Genomic DNA, 24,624 nt, shown 5'->3' with positions numbered 1-24,624 from the left:
CCTGATGCACGTGGGAGACAGCCTACTGACACTTCCCCAGGCGCTTCTCCTCTCCAAACTCCTAGCAATTCACTTCAGATTACTCTAGTTGAGAGGTCTTACTTTCCTCTGCTTCTCGGGATCTTCCTGGGCTATTTTTTCATACCAGGCCTCAAACATGCCATCCTGACACTCATCCATCCATTCTGAATTCTGCTTGGCATCAGCAAGCTCATCTTCTTCACTCCATTGGCTGAAAGAAGGACATAAAGAGAGAAAAGCATGCCTCGCCCAACAATCCAGGAAAGTGCTGGTTAGCAGACTCTGTGTCCTGTGGGTCTAAGATATGGGGCATTTTTAAACTTCTGAAGGGAAGAGGTCAATTTAGTTTTCAAAGTCCCAGGGTTTGCCAGATGTTTGATAAATATATACCCATAAAAAGAGAAACGTCCTTTCCAGAGCAGACTATAAATGGGCGAGGAACTAAAATTTAAAAGGTTATAAGTACAGGGCAAATTCTACTTGACAACCATTTGTGATGAACCTACTATGTGCCAGGCACTGGAGCCAAATAAAGTGATTTGGGGGGAAAAAAAGTCTGATTTGGTCATGCTCAGCATGCCCTGGTGGTGTCAGCACTGAGAAGGAAATCAGGAGACCCTGGGGCTTCAGCTCGCCCACTAGCAGCTATAAGACCTTGACAGCCAGCACTCAGCCCTGGTCCTCAGTTTCCTCATTTCAAATAGAGCTTCATGGGCTCTTTAGACGCAGAATTATACACTTCCATAATCTCAGCTTAGTTTGTTTTAGCAACCAGAATTTTAAATACAAAAGGTTTTGCTCGACAGCAAATGCAAAATAAATTACCAGCCAACAAATACACATTTGCTCGTTCATGCGTGCCCACATATTGACTGTAGGCGTGCTCATCCTTAGCTCTGTGCTCGGTGATAAGACGGGTTGGGAGGGAAGCGTGTGGTCCCACCCCAAGGACTCTATCATGCAGGTGCAGATGAAGCTGGAAACAAGGAGCAGACCAAGAGCTGAAGGGCCAGGGTGGTGATGATGCCCCCCACCCCATGCTGTGCCCCCTCTGACAGTCTGACAGGAGGGCAATGGCTGAGGTTTGGTAAACAAGGAGACGGCTTTAATTCTATCTCCTTTTCCCAGAACCTCTCTTCTGAGTGAAAATGGTTCCAGTGTTGATTGATTCATTTATTTCTTCCTAATTCTCTCCTTTTGCTTTTCTTCTCCCATTCTCTTCTCATTTCTTTTCTACCCACATTAATGGTGAATGAGTAAGTGGGCTTGAGCAGCGTGGAGAGACAGTCATTAAAAGTGGGGGAAAAAAAACCTTCACGTACTTTTTTCCCCCCTCATACCTTAAGTCCTTATAAAGTACAAGAGGACTAGTGGCTAAAGTCACACATACATATAATAAAAAAACGTAGAAAAGGATTCCCCAACTCGTCAAGCTATACTAGAGTCTCCCAGAATAAGAGGCTCCTCATCCTCCAAGCTTACAATACACCCACCACCAACTCACATACACTACCCTGCACCAGGCGCTGGTCCAAACATTGAGAATTGGAATTCAATTATTCTTCACAACAGTCCCATGCAGTAGGTACCACTATTATCTCCAGCTCTAAAATGAGGAAACTGAGGTCCGAGAGGTTCAACACTGTGTCCAAGGTCATCCAGCTAGTAGACAGCAAAGCTGGGATGTCACTCAGCGAGCCCAGTCCCGGAGTCTGTGCTCTGAGCCCCGTGGCCGTGGTCCCTGGGTTTCCTCACCTACTTTAGGAACTGCAGCATGATGCCCGTATCCTTACCTGATCACGCTGTCGTGTATACTTATGTTTTCTTGTGACATTTTCATGAGGAGGTCTGGTAACTGAATGTCAACAAAGAAGGCGAGATCACTGGGTTCCCAGCCCATATCCAGAAGATGAAGCAGGGCTGTCTGAACACAGGACAAGGCAGGCAGCAATGACCTAAAGAGGCCACGAAGGTGACAGTTATCCAAGCTGCCCGCCACCAGTGGAGACAACAGACACAATGCAAATCAGACACAGTGCTTTAACTAGAAATGGAAAGCACGAAGGCACTCCAGATTGCTGGTTTGGGTTCCTTATAATCTCCTTTCAAGTTTCTCATACTCCACACAAACCCTCTTCAAAGGATATCTTAAACAAAAGAGTTCTGAAAGCACAGAGTAAGGTTTCCACCCTGACAAGATTACCATTGGGGACATCTGATAATAAAGGACTGAGTAGTAAAAGTCACCTCTCGGGGGTAGCCAAGTGGCTCAGTTGGTTAAGAGTTGGCTTAAGAGTGTTAGCTCTGAACAAGGCCGCTGGTTTGATTTCTCATATGGGCCAGCGATGCTGCACCTGAGCTGAGCTGTCACTGAGCTGCTAACAGGTGGCAGGATAGCTCAGCTGGTGTAACAACAAGACTGCCTGCTATGCCCACCTACAACTAAGGCACCTTGAACTTGGCACCTTGAGCTGAGCTGCCGCCTGGATGGCTCGGTGGATAGAGCGTGCGCTCTTAACAACAAGGCTGTTGGTTCGAATCCCACATGGGATGGTGGCTATGCTCATCCACAACTAAGATTGAACACAGCACCTGAGCTTAGGGGCTACGAGCTGCTGACGGGAAGCCAGATGGCGACTGGCGCCCTCCACAACTAAGATTGAAGAACAACAACTTGGCTGGTCCCCCTCCCCAATTCCCCAACACTGTTGCCCTCCCCCAATTCCCCAATGAAATCTTAAAAAAAAAAAAAAAATCACCTCTCAAAAAATAGCAAGAGCAGGGCTGGCCCCAAATTAGCCCAGGTTATGCAACTCAGATGTAGAGAAGAACCATTTGCTTTAAGGTTTATTCCTAAACCACTCACTATGGAGGAGCTTGGGGAGCGGCTTTATAACTTGTTTTAAAACTGAACATAATACATAAAAAACTAAAAATAACAGGTTACAAATTCTTAGATAAGCCAAGACCCATCCCCTTTAAAAAACTGTATACACTATATAAAAGAAAGGCTGGGAGAAAACGTACTAATAAGTTAACATTAGCAATTAGCTTTAGATGGTAAGATTAGGGTTATTTTCATTTTATTCTTTGTACGTATCTATATTTTCAACATTGAATATGTCTTTTAAAATCAGAAAGAACAGAAATAATTTTCTCTCTAGAAATTATAGTTATCCAGTACCTGTCATTTATGCTACTAAATCCTTTGATTGCTTTGACCAAAAAGAGAACAAATCGATAGTAAGTGTCTCGAATTTCTTTGTGTAGATCTGCACCACAGCCCTCCAAGTGTCCGAAATAACTGGAAACAGAGGAAATCACCAATCACTTAATTGTCAGAACATCATTTACATAATAATCATTATTCCTTACACAAAGAAGAGCCAAGAAGCAGTAAGCTGAACTACCTGGCGCAGAAACTTAAGTAAATGCAAATACAGTGACTTCAGAAAGTAACAGCTGTAACAGCGAGTGAGCCCATCTGCCTGGGTCAAGAGGGCTTCCCACAGGAATATGGAAATACAATTATTTATCTTCCTTCCTTTGTTAATATGAAAAGCACCCTTCCCACCACTACCTGAGTGCCATATACTGTGGTCTTTTTCACAAGATACGTCATTTAATCCTCTCCACAGAGTCATGCCCACCCCTCTGCTTCCCTTCACTGATGATTTTAGCACGAGGCTCATGTCTCTTCTACCTTGATCCCCTTCACTGTGGAGACTTCAAGATCCATGGGAAGGATGCCCCAGTCCCTCTATCCCTGGATTCTCTGCGATCTTCACCTCCATCCCCTTAGCCATCTCAGCCTGATGGCCACTTCCTTGACCTTGTCGTCACAGTAGTGGAATTACCTCTGAAATCCTGACTTCAGAGCATCTACTCTGACCCCGACCTCTCTTTCTGCTCACCTACTCTGGGACTCCCACAACATCCTTCTCAATCCCAGTGAGCCCCATCCCATGATGCTGCCTCGTGTTCATTACCTACTACCACGCTTTCTCTTTGCTCCATATTCAGCTTAGTTTCCATGGTCTACCGCCGTAATCACACCTCAGCAATCACCAACTCCCTTGCTGCTCTCTCCCTCCATGTACTTGCCTGAGAAATCTTACACCAAATCAAAACAGCTAAGTGTTGCTGAGGGAAACACCACACAACAAAGTTGACTAGTATCACTTGAAATTCACAACCATAATTCTCAAATAAGCACTCAAAATTGTCAGACAATCAGACTGACTTTTTCAAGTGTTATTAAACCTTTCCACTTCTCCTTAAACTGCCACCACCTCATCCTAAACCTTCATTTTTAGCTGATGACTACCCTCTTATTTTTTAGAAATAGAAATGATCACACAGGAATGCCCCCATCTTTGTACCACCAAACTTACCAGCCAACGTGCATCTCTAGCCACGCGATCACAGATACAGTCTCCCTGGCTCTGTCAAAGGCCAGCTTCTCTACTTAAGCAACTGCTACTGCACTGATCCCTCTCTTCCTGCATTAAGTTGTCCTCATTACTGACTCATTCCCACCAGCATACAAATATACTCTAATGCCTCTTGAAAACCCTCCACGATCCCCCATCTGCTCCAATTACTGCCCTCTTCCTCTGCTCCCCTTTAAGGACAAATTTCTGGAATAATGTCTATAGTCTTTCTCTCCATTTTATCTCACCCCATTCTCTTCTCAACCCAGTCCAACTGGGCTTTTGGCCCCATGGCTCCAGTAAGACTTATCAAATCCAGTGTGTTCTTCTCTCACACAGCCTCTCACATCAGTATTTGACACACCTGACCATTCCTATCTTTTAAGATATATTCTTTTGTTGGCTTCTCTGACACCACCGTTCCCTAGTTTTCATTCTCGATGGCCACTCCTTGATCTCCTTTACTTGGATGTGAAAAAAGCCATTCAAATTTAACACGGCCAAAACAAAACTTTTGATTTTCACACCAATCTGTTTCTTCCATACTCTTCTCCTTCATAAAATGCACCGCCATTCATCCAGCTGCTCAAGCCAAAATCCTAAAGTTTCTTTCCCCATGATTCCTCTCAGTCACCCTCTACATCTAATCCATCAGTAAGCTGACAATTCTACCTCCAAAATAAATCATGACTCTCATCCTTTTCTCTCCATATCCAGTTCTATTCCCTGGCCCAAATCACCACCATCTCTGGCCTGGACTACTGCAACAATCTCCTAACCACTTTCCTTACTTCCACCCCTTTTTATATAGTAGCCAGAAGTATCTTTATGAATATAAATCAGTATTCCTGCTGAGCTTAAAATTCTCTAGGGGTTTCCTATCAACAACTCAGTATAAAAATCTAAATACTATACATTATATGCTACAAAGCTTTCTATGATATGGGCCCTGCCTAGTTTTCTGAACACGTCTCCTCCCTTGTCCCCCTCTCACTCAGACACTGGTTTTCTTTCTGTTCCTTGGACTAATCGCACACCCTAGGGCCTTTGTGCTGTTTCTTCTGCCTTTAGTGCTCTTCCCCCGCCAACCCCCGCAATCTCAGCTGGTCAGTCATCCCTTAGTTTACACGTCATGTCCTCCTCCTGCGTTCCCTGACCATTCAAACTAGATCACTCTGTATGAAATCACCACTTAGCAATATCACTATCATATATATATATATATATATATATTTGTTATATGTTGTCTGTCTCTCCTCAATATTATACATGCTCCATTCAAGGGTCAGTCTGCCTTCTCTACTGCTGTATATATAACGCCTAGAGGAGTGCCTGGCATAGTCAATGCTCAGAAAATATTTATTGAGTGCAGGTTAGACCAACCTTGTGAGGTACTCAGACTAATGTCATTACTGTAAATGAGCATTAAAATGAGCTCACAACTTCTAGAAGCTAAATGATGAGTTTGGGTACATGAGGAACACAATCCTCATTGTCTGGTAAAATAAAGCTGATAAACTCACCAGGAAGAATAAACATGTTCCTGATGTTTACTTATTAAAAGCATAGAATAGAGCCCATTTTTCCTTAGGGTAAGAGAATGAATTGACTAAAAATGTAAATTCGTTTCCTACATGGAACTGATAGAATTAATTACAGAAGACAATAATGATTTCTTTACAAAGAACTCTGCTTGTTTTCCTTGCAGACTTGTAATTTACACTTACTTGGTAAACTCTTTCTGGCAGGTCAGAAGTTCCAACAGGAAAAGTATGTAAGGCGGATGGAAGCAATGAGGCTGACCAAGGGATTCTGCACAATACTGAATTATCCTCAGAACTTCCAGGATGCTCTGGGCTTGGGCTTTCCTCAAGGAAAGAACCTTTATAACACTGGAGACAGAACTCAAGTCAGGAACACCCAGAAAACGCTTGAGCTGGAGCAGAAAGAAAACAACCCCCACCCAAGTTCTGATGCCATATTAATACAAAGGAAATACTATTGTGAGGGATCAGAAATATCACTCAGACAGGATATCAATAACTGTTTGCTGCTTTTAGGCATTACACAGCAGCATTACACATCAGTTCATACCAACTGTCCAGAAGCCCATCAATCCATATGAAAAAATTAATTCATTAAAAAGGAACTCTGATATCTTCACTTCCCCACAGAGACAAAGCCTTAATTCTTAGGACAGGAAATTAAAACATGCAATAGTTCCAGAGATGTAAGCCCATTTACAAATAATTGTGACAGAAAATATCAAATTCTAAATCTCTCCCAGGGTTAAAATAAGGCAAACTGATAAGTGGCAGCTACCAAAAGAAATATTTCCTTTCTTTTCTTTCTTTTTTTTTTATCCTAACGGTACATTATTGAGATATAATTTACAAACAATATTATATACAAATTTTAGTGCAAAAATGCTTCTTTAAAAGAAAAAAAAATTTTTTTGAGCATTCTAAAACAAATCTTGATCTGTCCTTCAAATTCTATTTGCTCATTTTTAACACGAACTTTAAGCATTTGACTAAACTGGATACCTATGGCTCGGAAAAAGAAAGTGTTGGGAAGGTCATGCCTGGCTCACCTCTCGTGGGAGAGTGACTGGTCTTTAATGAAGTCCATGACATCCTTCAGGATGGGGTACTTCTCTTTCACTGTGGGCACCGGTCTGGCCTCCTCCATTGATCGGAAGGAAAGCAGCCGGAGTCGCCCTCGGGTGAAGGGAGGCCGCCGGGTGGGAGTGGAAGGTGACGAGGGCTCTTCAGCTGTGGCAGAGGAGACTTCTGTGGCAAGAGGGCCACTGATAGATGGCGGTTTTGGCTGGACATCCAAGCCAGTACTCCTGTCTGCTGCAGCAGGAGGGGCTGCTTCAGTGGGAGATGCCGAGGCTTGGAAGTGCTCCTCTACCACAGAGCTTGTCCTATGGCGCTTGTCAAGTGGCTGCAGGTGATCAGTTTCATCGGTAGTCACCAACTTGTCACGGCTTTCTTTTGAACTTATACCCATGGGCAAAAATTTGAGTAATAGAAGACTCTTCTGAATACATTCTTTCGCTAAATGCAAAAAGAAAGATAATGAAAAAAAGTCAAAATTAAACTTATGGCCTAGTTTTAGGGAGGAAATTATCTATTTAAACTATAATTTAGGACAAGGAATACCTTAATACAGTGATATACATATCTAAGAATAGAATCAAATTTTATCTCATTATGCAGACCAAAATCTTCCCGGCGGTATCAGCACACTTAAAAATTTTTTCTTGTGGACATTTTCAAACATATATATAGAGAGAATAGTAATAAGGACCCTTCCATGTACCCCTCACCCAGCTTCAATAGCTATTAACCCAAGGCCGGTCTTGTTTCATCCCCATTCACTCCCCACTCCCAAGCAGACCCCAGGCATCACGTTATTTCATCTGTAAGAACTTCAGGTATTTTGCTAAAAAAATAAATAAATAAAATAAAAATAAAGGGAGTTTTAAAAACTAACATAACCATGACACCATCAAAGAAAAATTAACAGTAATTCCTTAATTTCATTGAATATTCATAACAAGGTATAGTTCTAAAAGCACCTGATGCCTCCTAAGAGAAGTAATTAGAAATAAGTAAAAAGGAAAGTTTCCACATCCTTGGAAACTACATTTAGTGCCTGTGCTACTTTCCCAAAGTCAACACAGCTTCAACTAAACTAATCTAGAAAACGGCTCACTGGTTTTCTATGAAATGGAAACGGAAGGCCCAGTAGTGACATCTGGAGTCGGCACACTCACCCAGGCTCTCAGGGTTCGCCTCAGCAGCTTCTGACGTGAGCTTTTCTTCTGCCTCATTCCCCAGGCTCATCAGGGACTTCTGTTTCATCTCTAACTGGGGGGAGGATTTGAGCCACATAATTAGGCTGTCCAGACAGGGCAGCATGGGCACCTACAGCAAACTACTTCAAAAGCACACAGTGTTGGAATCATAGAGAACTTTACGTTACTGTCCAGCTGGTAAGGACACAGGACTGGGCTGTTTGTGTTAGTCCTACAGGTAATCCAGGCTATGAGCTGTCTAAAGGGGTATCTGCAAAACTTCCTTCTTTTCAACTATGTGTTATTTGGGAGGGGTTTGGATCCATGACCATATTAATTAAAAAATTCTGGAACACTGGAGCTAGAGGGGCCCTTACCTAAAGCTGACCTACTACAGATAAAATTGCCGAGGTCCAGCAAAGTGAAGGGTCTTCCAAGGGTCGCACACCCGGTTTGCTGCAGAGGCTGGACCAAAATCTGATCTCTATTCTACCCTGAATAAGGGGAACGCACCTCTAAGTGATGCTGAGACTGCCGGGCAGACAATGGTGCTCCTAGTACCAGCGCAGTCAGTGGCCAGAGTGTGGCCGCAGTGCTGATGGCTGGCAGAAGGCCACGTGTGATGTGTGAGAGGTCACAGTCATGGAGAGAAGGCTGGCATCTTGTCCAGCTTTAGCAGTCTATCCTCTGCTAAACCAGAAGCACAATCTATAATGTGCCTTGTCAACTGCCTCATCCTTTTTACCTGAACTGTGGTCTGACTTTATCAGACACTCTTTCTTAAACTGCTATTACTGTGTTGGTTTCTCTGCCAGCACTTCTGATTTTCCTCCTATCATTCTGATGATGATGCCTTTTAGTTTCTTCTGAGAGATCCTGTTCATTTTGGTTTCCATCTACCTATCCAGTACTTTTGGGTACTAAGTATGTTCTAATCATTGTGAAGCATATAAAAGGTTGTCTGTTCTTAAACTCATACATTAAAAAAAACCAAAAAACACCATTACCAATGATTTGAAACTATCCTCTTGGCCTTGACATTTCCATGAAGCATCAGCCGTTTAGATTCTTTCATTTTTACTAAATTCTCCAGCTAGATGTCTCAGATAACCTAGATGTCCTCATACTCAACATGTTCCAAACTGAACTTGCTTCCCGACTCCCAGATCCAAGGCCATTTTTCCTATTCTGGTCAATGCTTCCACCACCCACCAAGTCACCCAAACCAGGAATATGGGAACCGTCCTAAATCCCATCCTCTTGTTCACCACTCACATCAATCACAAAGGCTACTTATTTTATCTTCTAAGTAGCAGAAACCATCCTCATCTAATTATCACAATTCGTCTCCTGCTTTCAGTCTCATTATCCATTCTCTACTAAGTTATATAAGGTTTTTCCTCAAATTACTGTACAATATTTAAGATGATTGTGTATATATATATATATATGTATATGTATATGTATATACAAAATAATATTGATATATAGGTATTCATCTATATGCCTAAGAAATAAAAACAATTCTCCTGATTTGGGTGCTTGTCATTTCCATGCATCTGTATAATTTTACTACATATTTATGTACATAACATACAGATTTGGTTTGTGTTTAAATCTTATAGAAGGAACACTATACTTATGCATTCTTCTACAACTTGCTGTTTTTTGCTCATTTTATGAGCACCATCCATGCTGATACATGTAGCTCTCTTCACTCAACTTTCATTGCAATAACAGTATTACCTTACACTGTACTATTGTGCATTTATATAGTATTACATAGTAATATAATGCACAATCTTTTTGTCCATCCTCCAACCAATGTGCATTTTGTTCTTCCAGTTGATTGCTATCACAAACAATGCTATAGAATCATTTTCCTAAAATGCAGAAAGGCCTGTCCTTGGAGAAAGGCCTCTCCCCTGACTAAAACTGTCAGTGGCTTCCCAGAATCTAAAGCAATGCTTTCCCTCCCAGGCTAAGAGGTTCCAAAGAGTGGCCTTTGGGGTTACTGAGCAGGGAAGGGGGCTCAACTGAACATTCTCAACACTGACCAAATTATGATTTCAAGAGTTCTAAATTATTTTATATCCATGCACGTCACTAAACTTCAGTTTAAAAAAATATTCCTAAAGTTATATTCTTGAGAAGAGAGCTACTTACCTTAATTCCGTGATATGGTGGCAAAACTCAAAATACATAAAAATCGCATGCAAAACAAAAAATCTTACCATCCATATTCGAATCCCATCGGCCAAGGAATACACCTGTGCAAACTCCTCACTCAGGGATGTCTTGCCCCCACTGTTTACTGGGGAAAGGAGAAAGGAAGCGATTACATTCAGTTAACATAATTCACTACTGCAACATTAAATATAAAGTAGCTTCTAAATCTCCTAACCCACAGAAAAAGTCCTTCCCCTGACACTTACACATTGGGGGTGGTAACAGAGCCTTGGGGAAAAAAATAATCAGTTAAGCCACAAGTATCTTTAATGGGTTCTCTGTGTTACTTCAAATTAACTTTTTTCAAACAAACATCTGAAACAGATATACTAAAGTGAGTAAAATACTAAAAGTAAACATGTAAAAGTAGGATATAAAAAATATTGAAAGGAAAATAAAGAATATCAAAAGTGAGTAAAAAATAATTATTGACATGGAAAAAAGCTCATGGTATATATTAAGTAAAAAAGCTTGGTGATAAAACAATATAAAAATTATCTTATTTTAAAAGAATATACATATAAAAACATGATGTATATGTACATATATATACACATATAAATATATAGATATAGAGAAAAATGTTAACAGAGGCATTCTCAAAGTGGTGAGAATTATAGTTAATTATTTTAAGCTTTTATGTATTTTGTAAGTTTCTACATAAATGGGTATTATTTTTTATTATTATTTTTAATTTTTTATTAGTTTCAAGTGCACAAAACAATGTAATAGTTAAGATATATATACCCCTGAGTATTATTTTTATAATTCGAAAAATAACAAAAAAGTTATAGTTTTATTTTTTTTACAGAAAGACCTATGAGGTCTGCCCCTTCCCTTCGTCAGAAAACCAAAGGATAACATGTGCTACAGGGCATGAAGCTGTCTGCTGCACCCACGTGTGAGGCAATGAGTATTTTCTGCACACCTGGAAAGTGCTGGGCCCTGTATCACGCACTGGGAAGAAAACACTAACAAAAACAGACATGGTCCCTGCTCTCAAGCAGCTTATAGCCTAGTTGAAAAACTCCTCCCATACATTCCTAACCCAAAAAGATGACCCATTTTTAGGCAAAAATACTACACAAATTAGCTAGCCAGAAACCACTCTCAAAGTGGCTCAGTAGTGAAGACCCCATGAATTGCCCTGAAAGGCAGGGACACCAAGACTGAGACCAAGTGTGCCTTCTGCAAAGCAACACTGGTAGGTATTCGCGAAATAGCCCAGTTGGTGAAATATTTCTAATTCTCACACTTAATTGTGTGTTTATCTATCACAATTAGGTATGTGATATCTGACCATGATTTGAAAAGAAGCTGGGGAACTCTCCTCCAGCCAGAAACCTTCTGTTTCTCAGCTTTTAACTCAAAAGGCTTTGATCCCTCTACTGCAAGTTTCCACAGGTAACAACAGTCCAGCTCTCTTACTACAACTTGATTATGAAACATACACTGAAGTTATTTTCAAAACCCAGCCCCCAGCAGAGATACACTCTTCCATATGACAGCTGTTTCCATAAAGCACTCATGCCTCAATGGAGTTTTATGTATTTGGACAGCTTCTTGTCCTATTAAGAACTGAGGGAGTAATCAAGATGTTTTAGAAATCACAAAATAAACTCTGCAATGCGATCCAAAGGACTCAGAAATACAGGTAGCAGTGATAATATTATCAATATTAATAGCATCAATAATAATAATAACAATGATGATGATAATAATAATAATAATACAAGCAACAGTCAATTACCTACTCTAATGAAAGGAAGCATTTGTTCCAGCTTGTTTCATCTGCACCATGGGAAGAACACAAACTTGACCAAAGTGCTTGGGAAAACCCATACCTCATCTTTAAGTAGGGTCTGAAATGTTTTTCCCCTAAAAAATTATGAATAGAGACTCTCCTTCCTGTGGTCCTGTTAGGCTGCTGGCTACATACACAGTAAATACACAGGGATGGTGTCCCTGGGGACACGAGGAAAAGAACGGTGAGGGGCAGGCTATCAACAAAGGAAGCCGAGCAGGCATGATGCTACAAAGAAGCTGCAAATCTAACAAGTTAATACCTACATTTCCTCCTTTGTTATTGGCACATTCAAGTACCTAATCAATCCAGGTTTTAATTGGAATTTCCTAGAATGTTAGAGCTAATCAAATCTAAACTTTCACAGAGAAGGAAACTAAGGTGCAGAAAAGTTGTCTGATTAACCTGAAGCTGCACAACTTCTAGTTTTGGAGCTGGGACTATAGCCCAAGTTAAGGTTTCTTTCCATTAAGCTTCTTGGCAGTTTTCCATTAGAATTTGGGTAAGACAAATTATCTGCTAATTAGGAAACTCAAGGCGACTAGTCATACAGTCCGGTCTGCTAATTATAAATTGGTCATGAATCTTTTGACTGGCAATGTAGGACTAACAAGATGAGTCTACAGTTGTAGAAATATGTTTGTATTTTAAAATATTTTAAAATTTTCACTTAACATAGGCTTTCTTAAAACTTAGCAATTGGCCTTCAGATGAAAAATATTCCCTGTAATATAAGTTACCATATTTTTGCAGCTTCTCATATAAGTCTGGAGTGCGATACACCAGAGCAGCAAAGGTGGCGTTCACAGCTTGATCAATAGTGGAACCAGCAACTATATCTGTCTTTGGGGCCTGTTTTCTACATGCCTGTATGAATCCTTTGAAAAGTTCTGAAAATGGCCCACAGAAGTTCTGGGCAGGATCTGACTGTGCAAAATCAAGAAGAAAATGGTGGCAGGGATCATCAGGGATGTTCTTAACCTGGGAACAACAATAAAAAACATCATGTTTAAGATAGTCATTCAAAAAGTAAAGTTTACTGAATACCTACTAGGCCAAAGCAGAAGTATAAAACATGGTGCATACTCTCAGGAAGATTAAATCTATTTTGGGGAGACCAGACAGAAATATGGATTAAAAAAATAAAGGTAAACATAAATAAAACATTAAAAGCATTAAAACTTGCACCACCATAAAGCAAAAGATTATGAAGTGCCAAATGCCTAGACGGGATACCCAGTGCTGAGAATTCACAGGAGAGAGTTCCTAGCAGGTTAAAGTAATTAAGAAAAGCCTCCTGGAGAATATGGGCTTTGGACTGGACGGTGAAGACTGGACAGGTTTGGCCCTGAGGAACACAACCATTAGCAGAAGTTAAGAGTCAGTGGGGAGACTGACCTGGCCTGAAGTCTCAGCTGGGGAGTGGTGGGAACTAGAGTCAGATAGGTAAGGTGAAAGGAGACTGTAGAGAGCCTTGACTGTCACACTGAGGAGTTTAGACTTCACCCTGTGGGCAATGGGGAGCCATTAATGGTGCTTGGCAGTGGAATGACAAGATAATGCAGTGATTAAAACAAAAAAATCTTGGTAGGTACCAATGTAACAATGCAAGTGCAAGATGAGGGCCTGGAGAAAGATGGAGACAGAGGGAATGGAAAGAGAAGAACACCACAAGGAAGAATCCATAGGGCTTGCAGTTGACTGGATAGAAGAGGTGAGAATAAGGTGGGAGAAAGGTGAAGCTACGTTAACAATGGCTCAGTGCCTAGGCAAACAACGATGACAATAAAAAGAGTGAGCAGTTGCAGGGGTGGAGGGGTGGGGCATCCTGGTTTTATACTCCTGAGTTAAAGGGAGCCCAAACACTGAAATGGAAATACCTAACAGGAAGATGGAGGAACATGACTGGAGCCTGGGAGAAGAAACAGGGCTGGAAACTGACACTGAGGAGTTATCCACACAGATGTGACAGTGGAAGAGAGATGAGAGGAAAAGGTTGTTGGTGGGCTGTTGGAAAGGAAAGAAAGCCTGAATTAAGCCCACTGTTTAGAGGAGAAATAAGAGAGGTCAATAAAGGATGCTGATGGAGCGGTTACATGTAAGAGAAGACAGTGGACTACCATGGAATCAAAAGAAGAGAGGGTCTGAAGGAACCCAATTTAACAGAGAGGGAGAGGAGAAGAGACGCTGAGGAAGAGTCCCCGGATTCAGCAATTAGCTGCTGAATAACTTGGAGGTGGGGGGAGGAGAGAAGAAGGGAGGAAAAGTAGGAGAGCAGAGACAGGGCAGGATAGGAGATGAAAAAGAGACAGCAGGCAAACTTGTTCCATTTTTTTATTACAAGGCTACATCATGTGCCATTTCATGGAGAACAAAAAGTACACCATATATCATTTACTCTAAAGTTTGACTCAGGGCACCAGAAATAGATTCAACATTTTGTTAATAACTCCACCAAGAGAGATCTACCAAGCAACTAATATATTTCACTGGAGTCAGCCAATCAATATTTTCGAATGCCCATTACACACTGGCCCCTGTGGTACACAGTGGGGACACTAAATGAAAGAGAGGTAGTTTCTGCCTTTAAGGAGCTAACAGCTTCATGGGGGGCTGATTAGATAGAAACGCAAATGTTTATAAAGTAACAAGTATTAGTCAACTTTTCCCATTCCAAATAGAAAGACGAGAGAAGAGTAAATACCTCCTTACTATCCTGGTGTGGATGAGTGGGCCAGCTTGCTTCTGATCCCAGCTCTGGACTTATTTGATGCCGGAAGACAGGTTTCCACAAGGGGGAGTTTAAGACTAAGGCCATTTTTGCCTGAGGTACTGCCATGTTACCTCCTAGCTCTGGAAAGAGAAGAAGGCTTATGAGAGCTCTATTTTTTCCCATAATACACTGAGAGTCTCTGAATTGATGAAGAAAAGGTTTTAGAAACCTTGGGCATTATTAAGACTTGGAGGGAATTCACCCACTTTTACCAGAATGTAATTGTGAACTTCATGAGAACATAGGCCAGGTGAACCCAAACCATAAGGAAGTCCTGAAATGCTGCCACTCTGTGGAATAGCTTCAGCTACAAGGTCCCTCAGAAACGACTAGTCTGTACAGTAAGCTGAAAAAAGAATGTGAACCGTCTCTAGGGTATAACAGGAGACCATTCAGGAATGTTTAATGGGGAAATGTCAACTTTTGTAAACTTTCAATTTTGTAAAAAATAATAATGAAATACCCCCCCATATATGTGTTTATGAACAGACATAGAAAAAAGACTAGGTGGAAATAAATTAAAATGTTAACAATAGTATCTTTGGGTGTTAGGATTAAGGATGGCTTTTCTCCATTATGTAATTTTTCTATGATTGTTTTACTTTTAAAATCAGAAAAACTCAAGAAATGATATAGAAATAAAATATACTAGAAAGTTTTTTTCTATATAATTCGTGTTTCTTGGATGAATTTAGTAACTAAGTTGAAGAAATCATGTTAAGATAAAATTCACATTCATGTATTTACATAAATATCCATAGAGTTAAAGTTAAAGGATATACAATTAGTTAAAGGATATACAATTAATGTATTCTATACTTCTGCCTTCTTGTTGAAGTATACCAAAATTACTTATAAAAAAAAAAGGATGACAATGCTGCTAAAAACCAGCTCCCTCCTCAGTGTCAAGTGGACATTTTCTTCTGGCTTAGCCTAAAGGAAACTGAAAGGTAATTCTATCAACACCTTTGCTTTGTCATTATGTGGAGACAACCTAATGAGAGAGAGTACCACCTTGCTCTTCAATGTGGCTGTCACAAGAAGGGAAGGGGCGGTATGTGGACTTACGATGGACGGACTTGAGTGCCATGCACTGGGAAGCAAGGCGTCCCATCAGTCGGGAAACGAGAAGCTGAAAGTCCAACCCCCAAGACACAGCAACATCAGGCAGGCCATAGGCAGTGACAGTGAACTTGTAGCCCCACTCATTGTTACTGCTGTCAGAGTGAAAGAGAAATTGTAGCCGAGGACCAGCCTTAAAGGTCACTTTCTAGAAACAAACAAAAAAGTCATGTGGTCAAATAGATTTGAGAAGGCAGCATTGCAGTAGTAAGCATGTTCTTCATAATTCAAAAAAATCTAAGTTTGAAATTTATAGTCTTACCACTATATCTTATCAACCCCACCAAAACTCCTGAAGGAGAAATGCACAACGGGGTGACTGAAACATAAAATTCACAACTGCACCACACGAAGAAGCAAAGCTGGCAGGAAATGGCTGGGCAGTTTTCTAAACCTCAGATGCCCATCTGCCCGCTGCCTGCTCAGCCAGAGCGCATGTTCGCCCGTTCCTTTGCTCCCATTCAAGTCCAATGATGGCAGAGGGAAGGTCACAGTCTGAGGCAGCTCTGACCCTCCCAGCCTGGAGATCACGCAGACCTCACTAGGAGGTGGACTCCTGGCTTTCAACACCATGGTCTGGGCCCTCCTGGACCCACCAGCCCCTTCTTGCTAAGGACAACAGCTCCCCGTTTAATCTGGACAATGTGACATAAACCAGGGGTTGGCAAACTTCCTGTGAAGAACCAGATGGTAAATTATTAGACTTTCTGGGCCATACAGTCTCTGCTGCGACCACTCAAGTCTGCTCTTGCAGGGCCAAGGCAGCCATAGGTGATACATAAACAATGGGCATGGCTGTGGTCCAAAAAACCTTTATTTACAAAACAGGTGACAGGTTGTAGTTTGCTGAACTCCTTCCTTTTACAAGCTATAATGTAAATGCTTCCTTTCAAATACCATACATTTATTACTCCCTGGGGGCTGACAAAAGGAGAAGAAGTGATGCAGAAGTAGGCATTTTATCTCTTCCTGAGAAGGCCACTCACCTTGGGCCATTTATCGGTGCCAACTTTTGTGTCATAGCGTGTTTTCCCACCTCTAGTGTCGGTAAATTCCAGATAATCATACCTGTGAAAGCATAATCTCTATCACTTTCCTTCTCTCAGTTTTGATCATTTCTTGGGAAAGAAGAACGTGTGTCTTACCTTTTTTCAGTTTCACACCGCTCATCAAATTCCACTTCAAAATAGGTTGCTCCGGGGCTAACAAAGACCGACACCTCATGGCAATTATTTTCATAGTTGTGGGCAGACTCCTTAGTCCACGTATGTAACACCACTGGCCGTTCCTGTTGCCAAGTCTCGACATCCAGCTATGCAAACAAAGGAGCCAAGTAAGAAAGGTTGCCATCACTTTACATCCAGCCATACGCAGTAAACCATGTTCCTACATCAGTGTCAAAAGGACAGCCTTTGACATCCCTACACAGATCATACGCAGGCTAAAAATAGACCTGACATTTCCATCTACACATACAGATCAATATACACTTATTAGTCAGCAGAGAAACATGTGGCTTTTTTCTGCACCATAGTAACTCTGTGATTAGCTTTTACTTTCTAACTATGACAAAACTATTTCTTACAAATCACTGCTAGCATGAATTTCCAGGGGAAAAAACAGAGTTAGGACTATAAAGACCTTAAATTCCTACTTGTGACCTTGGCAAATCTGAGCCCATCCATTCTTTTCCCTCCATTTTTTTTTTTTTTTTTTAGTCTTTGCTCTTTTTCCCTTTAAAATAGGCTTTTTAATATATTCTCTTTCTATTCCCACAGAATTGTTGTGAGACTCAAAAAAGATAATGCAAAAAATTTTGTGTCCTGTAAGGTTAAGTGAGGGACAACTTCTTTTAAATAGCAACCCTTCTAATTTGCCTTTTCTATTCTAGACTTCAATCTGATTATCCATTTACATGGTTTTTGTATAACTTCATGTACTATAAAATGATGAAATTAATCTGTGCACAGCTTCCTCTGTGTCTCCTTTCTAATGCTGACCACGCCAAATCAACTCAGGTTGGCCTTCTAGAAGCAATTTATCTGTGTAGATCTGTACTACTCATGGTATGTTTCATTAAGTATGGTCACACTGCTCCTAAGGGCGAATACACAGCAGGTTCAACTGCCAACTCCAATTACCTTATTCAGTCCGCCTTCAGGGTCACCGCAGAGCTTCTTTAACAGCTCTGTTAGGGTACTGAACTCTCTCAAGAGTGTGCAGTGGGAAATGTCTAAAGCACAGAAGTCCAGCAGAAAGATTACCTAAAGGGAGATGAACAAAGCACTTAGCGTCTACCTCAGACTCTGCCTGTACACCAACCCCCTCCCACCCTTTATAAATGGCTGCCACTTTGTCTTACCAGTTGACGAGCTGCCATTGAAAACACTGAATTACATAATTTTTCTACTATGATTTTTCCACTATATTGTGACAAAAGGGATTCCAAAATCACTCTCATGCTTGCCAGAAACTGTTCAACATCTGCCAAAACATAAAGAGAATAATTAACATTTTGTATGGTATAAATATCACTTGCTTGGTCATCATCAAGGGCAAAGCTGTCACAGAAGCTGTGGAAGGAATTCCGCATCAGAAAGACCACGAGACCATGAGATGTCACACTAATGCTTTCCTCTGGGTGGGAAAAGGTGCAAAATCTCAGTAAAAGATTCCTTTTAAAGTGAGTGATTTATTATATTGTTTTGCCTTTGCTGCTTTCCAATAAGGTGGAGATATCACTCTCATGAGTGAAGTTACATGGCTGACTGGCTCCGCTGCCAGTCTCTTTTCCCTTGGTTTACAATGGGCCCATCATTAGGTGTGCCATCCAGTGGGGACAAGCTTCACATGGCACGGCTCAACAGCGTAGGCATTTTTGTTACGGCTGCTGAAACCAAGTTTGATGGAACTGAATTTTGCACATGTGATTTCTCAGAACCTGCTGAGTTACATACAATTTTCTGTGGTTTTGTGGGACATGAATCTGAGTATTTTCAGTAATCAGCAAAGATCACAGCAGTGCTCACACACCTTAGCTTTTAAGACTTTCCTTTTTGGATGACGTGACTAAAACAAGGAGGACAGACTCTACTGAAGAGTGCAGTATGACAACAAAGGCAATGTTTAGGCTGTGAAATGACCCAACCCTACAATAAAAATACTTAGGCATATTTCCACATTCAAACAAGAAATTGGGCAAAAGAAAAATCTGATTTGTATCAAGAAAACCATATGCACACTTGATGAATGAGGTACTAAAAAGAAATAAGTACATACACAGAGTCAAAACCCAAACATCTGTTTTCATGGATTTTGTTCTGAAACTCACATTTTTCAATAAGGTCAACGGCAAGATCTTTGGCTCCAGAGTCCGAGCTCTTCAGCTGCAGGTAGCACCAGGAGAGCAGGCTGCCTTGGACAGACCAGAACAGGGAGAAGAGCACAGAGCCCACCTCCCCCTGGGTCACATTGAGCATCAACAGCTCACACTACACGACAGGAGACAAAGAGAAAGTGTTTGCAAGGCCATTCACAGAACACAGCCACGGCCATTTTTTAAGACAGCAGCTGTCACTGGCAAAAAAAATTCTAGGGAAGTGGGACATGGTCAGCAAGAAGCTTTCAACCAGAAGTGACCAAGAAAGACAGTATATTATGAAACCTCTTCTTTTGCCCTCAGCTTTTCAGAGCCTTTACAAATGGTTTTTACTCCATGAGGTTCCTTCTGCCCCTCAGGAGTCTGACCCCGCCAGTTGTCTTTTCTCTCACATCTTTAAATCCCGTTTCTCTTTGGCTCCTTCCCCTGATCCTGCAGTCAAATTTGTCCACCTTAGAAAACAATTCTTTGTCCCTCTATGGCTTTCTAACCATCATCTTTATTCTCTGGAGTTTCTCTGAAGAGTCACCTGACCTCCAGGGATAAACCCTTGCACATAAGAACCATAAGTTATGTTCACATCGTAACTGCTATGGAACTGCCTCATACTGGAAACAACCCACCTATTCCTCCAAAGCAAAATGGATAAATTGTAGCATATTCATAAAGGGAATATTGTGCCCATGCATCAATATGGATGAATCGCAAAAACGCTGGTGAGTGCAAAAAGCCTGTCACAGAAGTGTCCCCTCAGTCATTTGTAGAAGCTGGTTAATTAGGAGCCAAGGCAGAATGGGAAACCCTTATCCTCTGTAATGGTCACAGGAACAAAGCTACACTCACACTGTAAATGAGGGTTAAAGGGGAAGGCAGTGACTGTTGGATCACGTGCTCCTAAAAGCACCCATCAGTTACCTCTCGAGCAGCAACAGAGAGGAGAGTGCTCATGACCGCCAGCACTTCGCTGATGTTCATGTCCTCCAAGTCGCCTTTCTCAGGCAAAAGAAGAAGGCCGCCTGGATCCTTATCACTGAAAGAACACAAATTAATCATAACCCTTTGTTTCAGGAAGGGGATTTTCATGCATTTCTTTTTATCTTAAAAGGTTCCAAAAAAGAACCTTGCAAGATTTCAGTGTCAGTTCTATGGGATGTGAGGAATTTGAGCAGGAAAAAAAGCCATGGTCCCAGCTAGGTCTGTGCCACTGCCTGTCCACATGTCCTTATGTTAGCTCAGGCCCATAAATCCTCACATCCTTAGAAGAGATTCCGAGAAATAAATCTGATGAATAAAATCACCTTTACCATCAACAGGAAATATACCTAATCTCACGACTGTTAATTTGACAATCCAGACTAATCATTCTCAGTGTCTTCACATATTCCTCATATGACAGCCCTGGCCTCTTTCATCTTCCTTGATAGTTGACTCTGAATACATTTATAGAGCCCTCTAACTCTGGCAGCCACACCAGGTACAGAGTGACTCGCAGAGAGTAGCTTGGGCTATTAGTTCCCTCCCTCCTTCAAGAGTCCAATAATGCAACCTCCAGGCCCATTAGCTTCTCTGGTAGTCAAAAGCATGCAAAAAGCTCTAAGTCATGCCCTCCCAGCACATTTCTTTTGCTAAACTACTGTTCTGTGCTTCTGCAGTTGGGTTTTAATGTAATGGGTTTTTAGGCTTCAGTACAGGACCCCAAACTCCTCTGGCTTCTGTTTTTGTCTTCAAAAATCACTTCAAAACTGAAGTGTTTGAAGAGATCCTCAATGGGTTCAACTCTCCATTGTCTTATAATGACTAAGGACTTGGATTAAGCTCTTGACAAGATTATTCCACCACTGGGGCCTGCCAAGTGGCTCAGCTGGTTAAGAGCTTGCTCAAGAGCCTGAGCTCTGAGGAACAAGGTCACCAGTTCAATTCCCACCTCAGCCAGTGAGCTGCCAGTGAGCAGCACCCAAGCTGAGCTGCCAGTGAGCTGTCAACAGGTGGCAGGATGGCTCAGCTGGTGAGAGCACGTGCTCCTAAGAACAAGGTTGCTTGTTCGAGATGGTGGGCTCCGCCCGCCCGCAACTAAAGACTGAACTCAGCACCTTGAGCTGAGCTGCTGCCCAGGCGGCTCAGGGGATAAAGCGTGCACTCTGAACAACAAGGCTACTGGTTCGATTCCTGCATGGGATGGTGGCTACGCCCACCCACACCTAATTGAACACAGCACCTTGAGCTGAGCAATGCGAATGGACTTGGAGCTGAGCTTGCTGCACCCTCTACAATTAAGATTAAAGGACAACAACTTGGCTGTTCCTCTTCCCCACTTCCCAATAAAATCTTAAAAAAAACAACAACATTATCCCACCACTATATCAGTCACTCCTGTGACTGGTGATATCTCCCTCCAGAAACTTCAATGAGCAGAGGGAAGTATCTGGTTACTCCAAAAGCACACGAACAGAAGGGATAGCTAAAGAAAAAAACTTTGCCAAGATTTGAAATATTGGACAATTGAGAAGAATTAGAAACTTACCTAAAATATGTGCACAGTGAGCGGAAAGTGAGCTGCAGGGACTGCTTGTGCTCCTGCTCGGTGACATTCTTCTAGAAAACAAGAAACTGTACATTCAGAAAATCTCTTCCATGATATTCCAGTGACCTAGAGCAGCATGAAATGCCACTGTCCACCATTTCCAAGCATGAGGAAAGGAGGGGTTGGCAGGTGATCTCACAGTGCTCAAGGAAGACCTGGCTTAGTGCTTTGACGGAGCAGAGCCCTCCGTCTAAACAGAAGATGGCAAGTTTACTTTTGTTCACTGCTAAAGCTTACAACAAGTTTTCCTGCAGGAAAGCCTGATGCAAATGTTTAAAAAGATGACCTCCAAAAGATGTATTACACTTTTCATCACTGGGCAAGTGATGCAAGAGGAAAGGGTGGGGTCAGCGTGCATTTCTTGTGAGCTTTCTGTTTGTTTTTAAACAGGATCTAAGCTTTCTCTCTAGAAGCCAGAACAGCCTGTGGTGACAGTTACAGGAATCACACCTCCTAATGTGGCTACTGAGCTACATTGGGGTCACTTCTTTTTCTTAATTCAATAAATATATTAAACACCCACTGCTACGCAAGGCACTGAGCGGGATTTAAGACCCAGGGTCCTGCCTGGCACAGGAGGGTGGGAGAGATAATATATGGTCACAGATGACAGCAGTGCTATTTAATTCTTCAGAATAAGAATAGAAAATATAACCCTTACCACTGCTGTCGGAAGGAATGGACAAAGGGAGAGTGACTGGGCTGCTCTGTTCATAGACAGCAATGTCATTCAAAAGGTCAAATGTACCCTATTTTTCTGTGTGGGACACATGCCAGCAAAAAACCATTTGCTTAGCTGCCTGGTAAATGTGTCCCACACACGAGTAGGACTAAATCCCGCCCACAGTCCAGTGGATCAAGTCAGGGATGCTGTCAAGGGCTGTAACTCAAAATGTGAAAACCGGTCCCTCAAGCTGATATGCAAATTTTGCAGACAGCTGAAATACAACCAAAAGATCCTTCTTCCTCTCTGAAACTGTCCTCAATCGCTTAGGCGCAATATGTGCCCATTGCATATGGGGTCTGTTTTCCTTTGTGGCAGGTGTTCCCAACTGGACTGCAGTCCTTTGGCCTTAAAAATCACATTTTATGCTTCTTTTGTTCCCTCCTTTATTTCTATGGGCTTTTATACATCTCACAGAGCACTTTTCTTATATTTGTTTATTAGCTGCTGCATGTAAAAAAAATGCCTTTTTAAAATGCTGTATGTAAGCATAGGGAATATAGTGAATGGCATTGTAATAGCTATATATGACGTCAGAGGGGTAGTAGACTTGGTGAGGTTATCACCTTGTGAAGGGTGTAAATGTGTAATCATTATGTTGTTTTGTACCCCTGAAACTAATAATAAAATTAAATTTTTAAAAAAGGCGCTTAAACTGAAAAAAAAAATGCTGTATCTAGTTTTTTACATTAAACTCTAATAGTAATTCTATTAGTTGCTTCTCTACACAGGCAATAAAAAATAATCTATAACCATATCATTCATAAATAATAATTTTTTTTAAAAATTCTTTTCCATGGTTATTTTGAAAATTTTTTTTCCTGGTTCTACAGCACTGGCTAGGCCCCCTAATACATTTGGAAAAATTGAAACTGACAAGATATTCAGAGAAAACAAAGATTAATAAATTTTATCCCAATAGACTTCAGAATCCATACTTTTAACGTAAATAATTACCATCATGGCGAAAAGATGGTTCCGCCGGGTCTGCCGATCAGGAAAAAAGATGGCGGCTCCATTGAGAAGGGTATTCCTGACTTCTTGTTGTAATATTTCCATGGACACAGAGTCTCCATCCACCCTATCCACCACTGATAAAAATGAACAATGAAATCAGCTTTAATCTATTCCATCTATTCATTTACTCTGTGTGTGTGTGTGTGTGTGTGTGTGTGTGTGTGTGTGTGTGTGTACACTATATATCTGCGTTAACTAGCCTATAAGCTTACTACTCTCCATTTTGTAGTTAATACTAGAGCAAAGATATACTTCTGTACAGACTAGGTAGTGTAAGAAAATTATTTTTGTTTACATTTAAATAAAATAAAGACTATAAGTACCAGTTTTAATTTCTTTATTTCCCTGTCCTTTTGAGACACAATTTAGCAAAGATTTAAAAATAACCTAAGATGGTCACATGTGTTTTATTCTCAATTTATCATTACAACTCTCCCCCTCAATCTACCAACCTCATCCCAGTGTCTTAGCTGAAGTAAAGATCAAAGAATGTGATAACAATTTCTCTCAATATAACACAACTGTGTATCAGAAACCAGGAGGAAGCTGTCGATGAGGGAATAAATCCTGAACTCAAAATAATGATTCAAAAGAGGAACACTTCTTTTTAGTGTTCAAAGGAAACACTCCTTTTCCAAAGAAGCGATGCCTTTCCTGGGCTTGCATGATCACAGGGACCCCCTATTCTCCACAGCAAGAGGCCCTACAGGCTACTGGTGCAGGGTGACATGAAAGA

General features: G+C 41.3%; 1 protein-coding gene across 1 annotated transcript in view; it reads right to left on the bottom strand.

Moving 5' to 3' along the window:
• The window catches only part of ZZEF1 (zinc finger ZZ-type and EF-hand domain containing 1), a 106,488-nt gene that overhangs the window by 37,554 nt on the left and 44,310 nt on the right, over positions 1 to 24,624 (bottom strand). Inside the window, exons 16-33 of the mRNA XM_019659838.1 lie at positions 23,829 to 23,962; positions 22,088 to 22,158; positions 20,482 to 20,596; positions 19,519 to 19,678; positions 18,550 to 18,671; positions 18,329 to 18,451; positions 17,333 to 17,499; positions 17,174 to 17,255; positions 16,134 to 16,335; positions 14,997 to 15,145; positions 13,033 to 13,273; positions 10,494 to 10,573; positions 8,239 to 8,332; positions 7,048 to 7,516; positions 6,182 to 6,346; positions 3,206 to 3,325; positions 1,815 to 1,976; positions 103 to 232 (exon numbers count right to left, since the gene is read on the bottom strand). Coding sequence (XP_019515383.1) covers positions 103 to 232; positions 1,815 to 1,976; positions 3,206 to 3,325; positions 6,182 to 6,346; positions 7,048 to 7,516; positions 8,239 to 8,332; positions 10,494 to 10,573; positions 13,033 to 13,273; positions 14,997 to 15,145; positions 16,134 to 16,335; positions 17,174 to 17,255; positions 17,333 to 17,499; positions 18,329 to 18,451; positions 18,550 to 18,671; positions 19,519 to 19,678; positions 20,482 to 20,596; positions 22,088 to 22,158; positions 23,829 to 23,962 — 2,786 coding nt within the window. The remainder of the gene's footprint in view (positions 1 to 102; positions 233 to 1,814; positions 1,977 to 3,205; positions 3,326 to 6,181; positions 6,347 to 7,047; positions 7,517 to 8,238; positions 8,333 to 10,493; positions 10,574 to 13,032; positions 13,274 to 14,996; positions 15,146 to 16,133; positions 16,336 to 17,173; positions 17,256 to 17,332; positions 17,500 to 18,328; positions 18,452 to 18,549; positions 18,672 to 19,518; positions 19,679 to 20,481; positions 20,597 to 22,087; positions 22,159 to 23,828; positions 23,963 to 24,624) is intronic.

The sequence above is a fragment of the Hipposideros armiger genome, unplaced genomic scaffold, assembly GCF_001890085.2.
Source record: "Hipposideros armiger isolate ML-2016 unplaced genomic scaffold, ASM189008v1 scaffold_304, whole genome shotgun sequence".
Taxonomy (NCBI): Eukaryota; Metazoa; Chordata; class Mammalia; order Chiroptera; family Hipposideridae; genus Hipposideros; species Hipposideros armiger.
The sequence above is the reverse complement of the archived record's forward strand: the minus strand, read 5'-3'. Positions and strand labels throughout refer to the sequence as shown.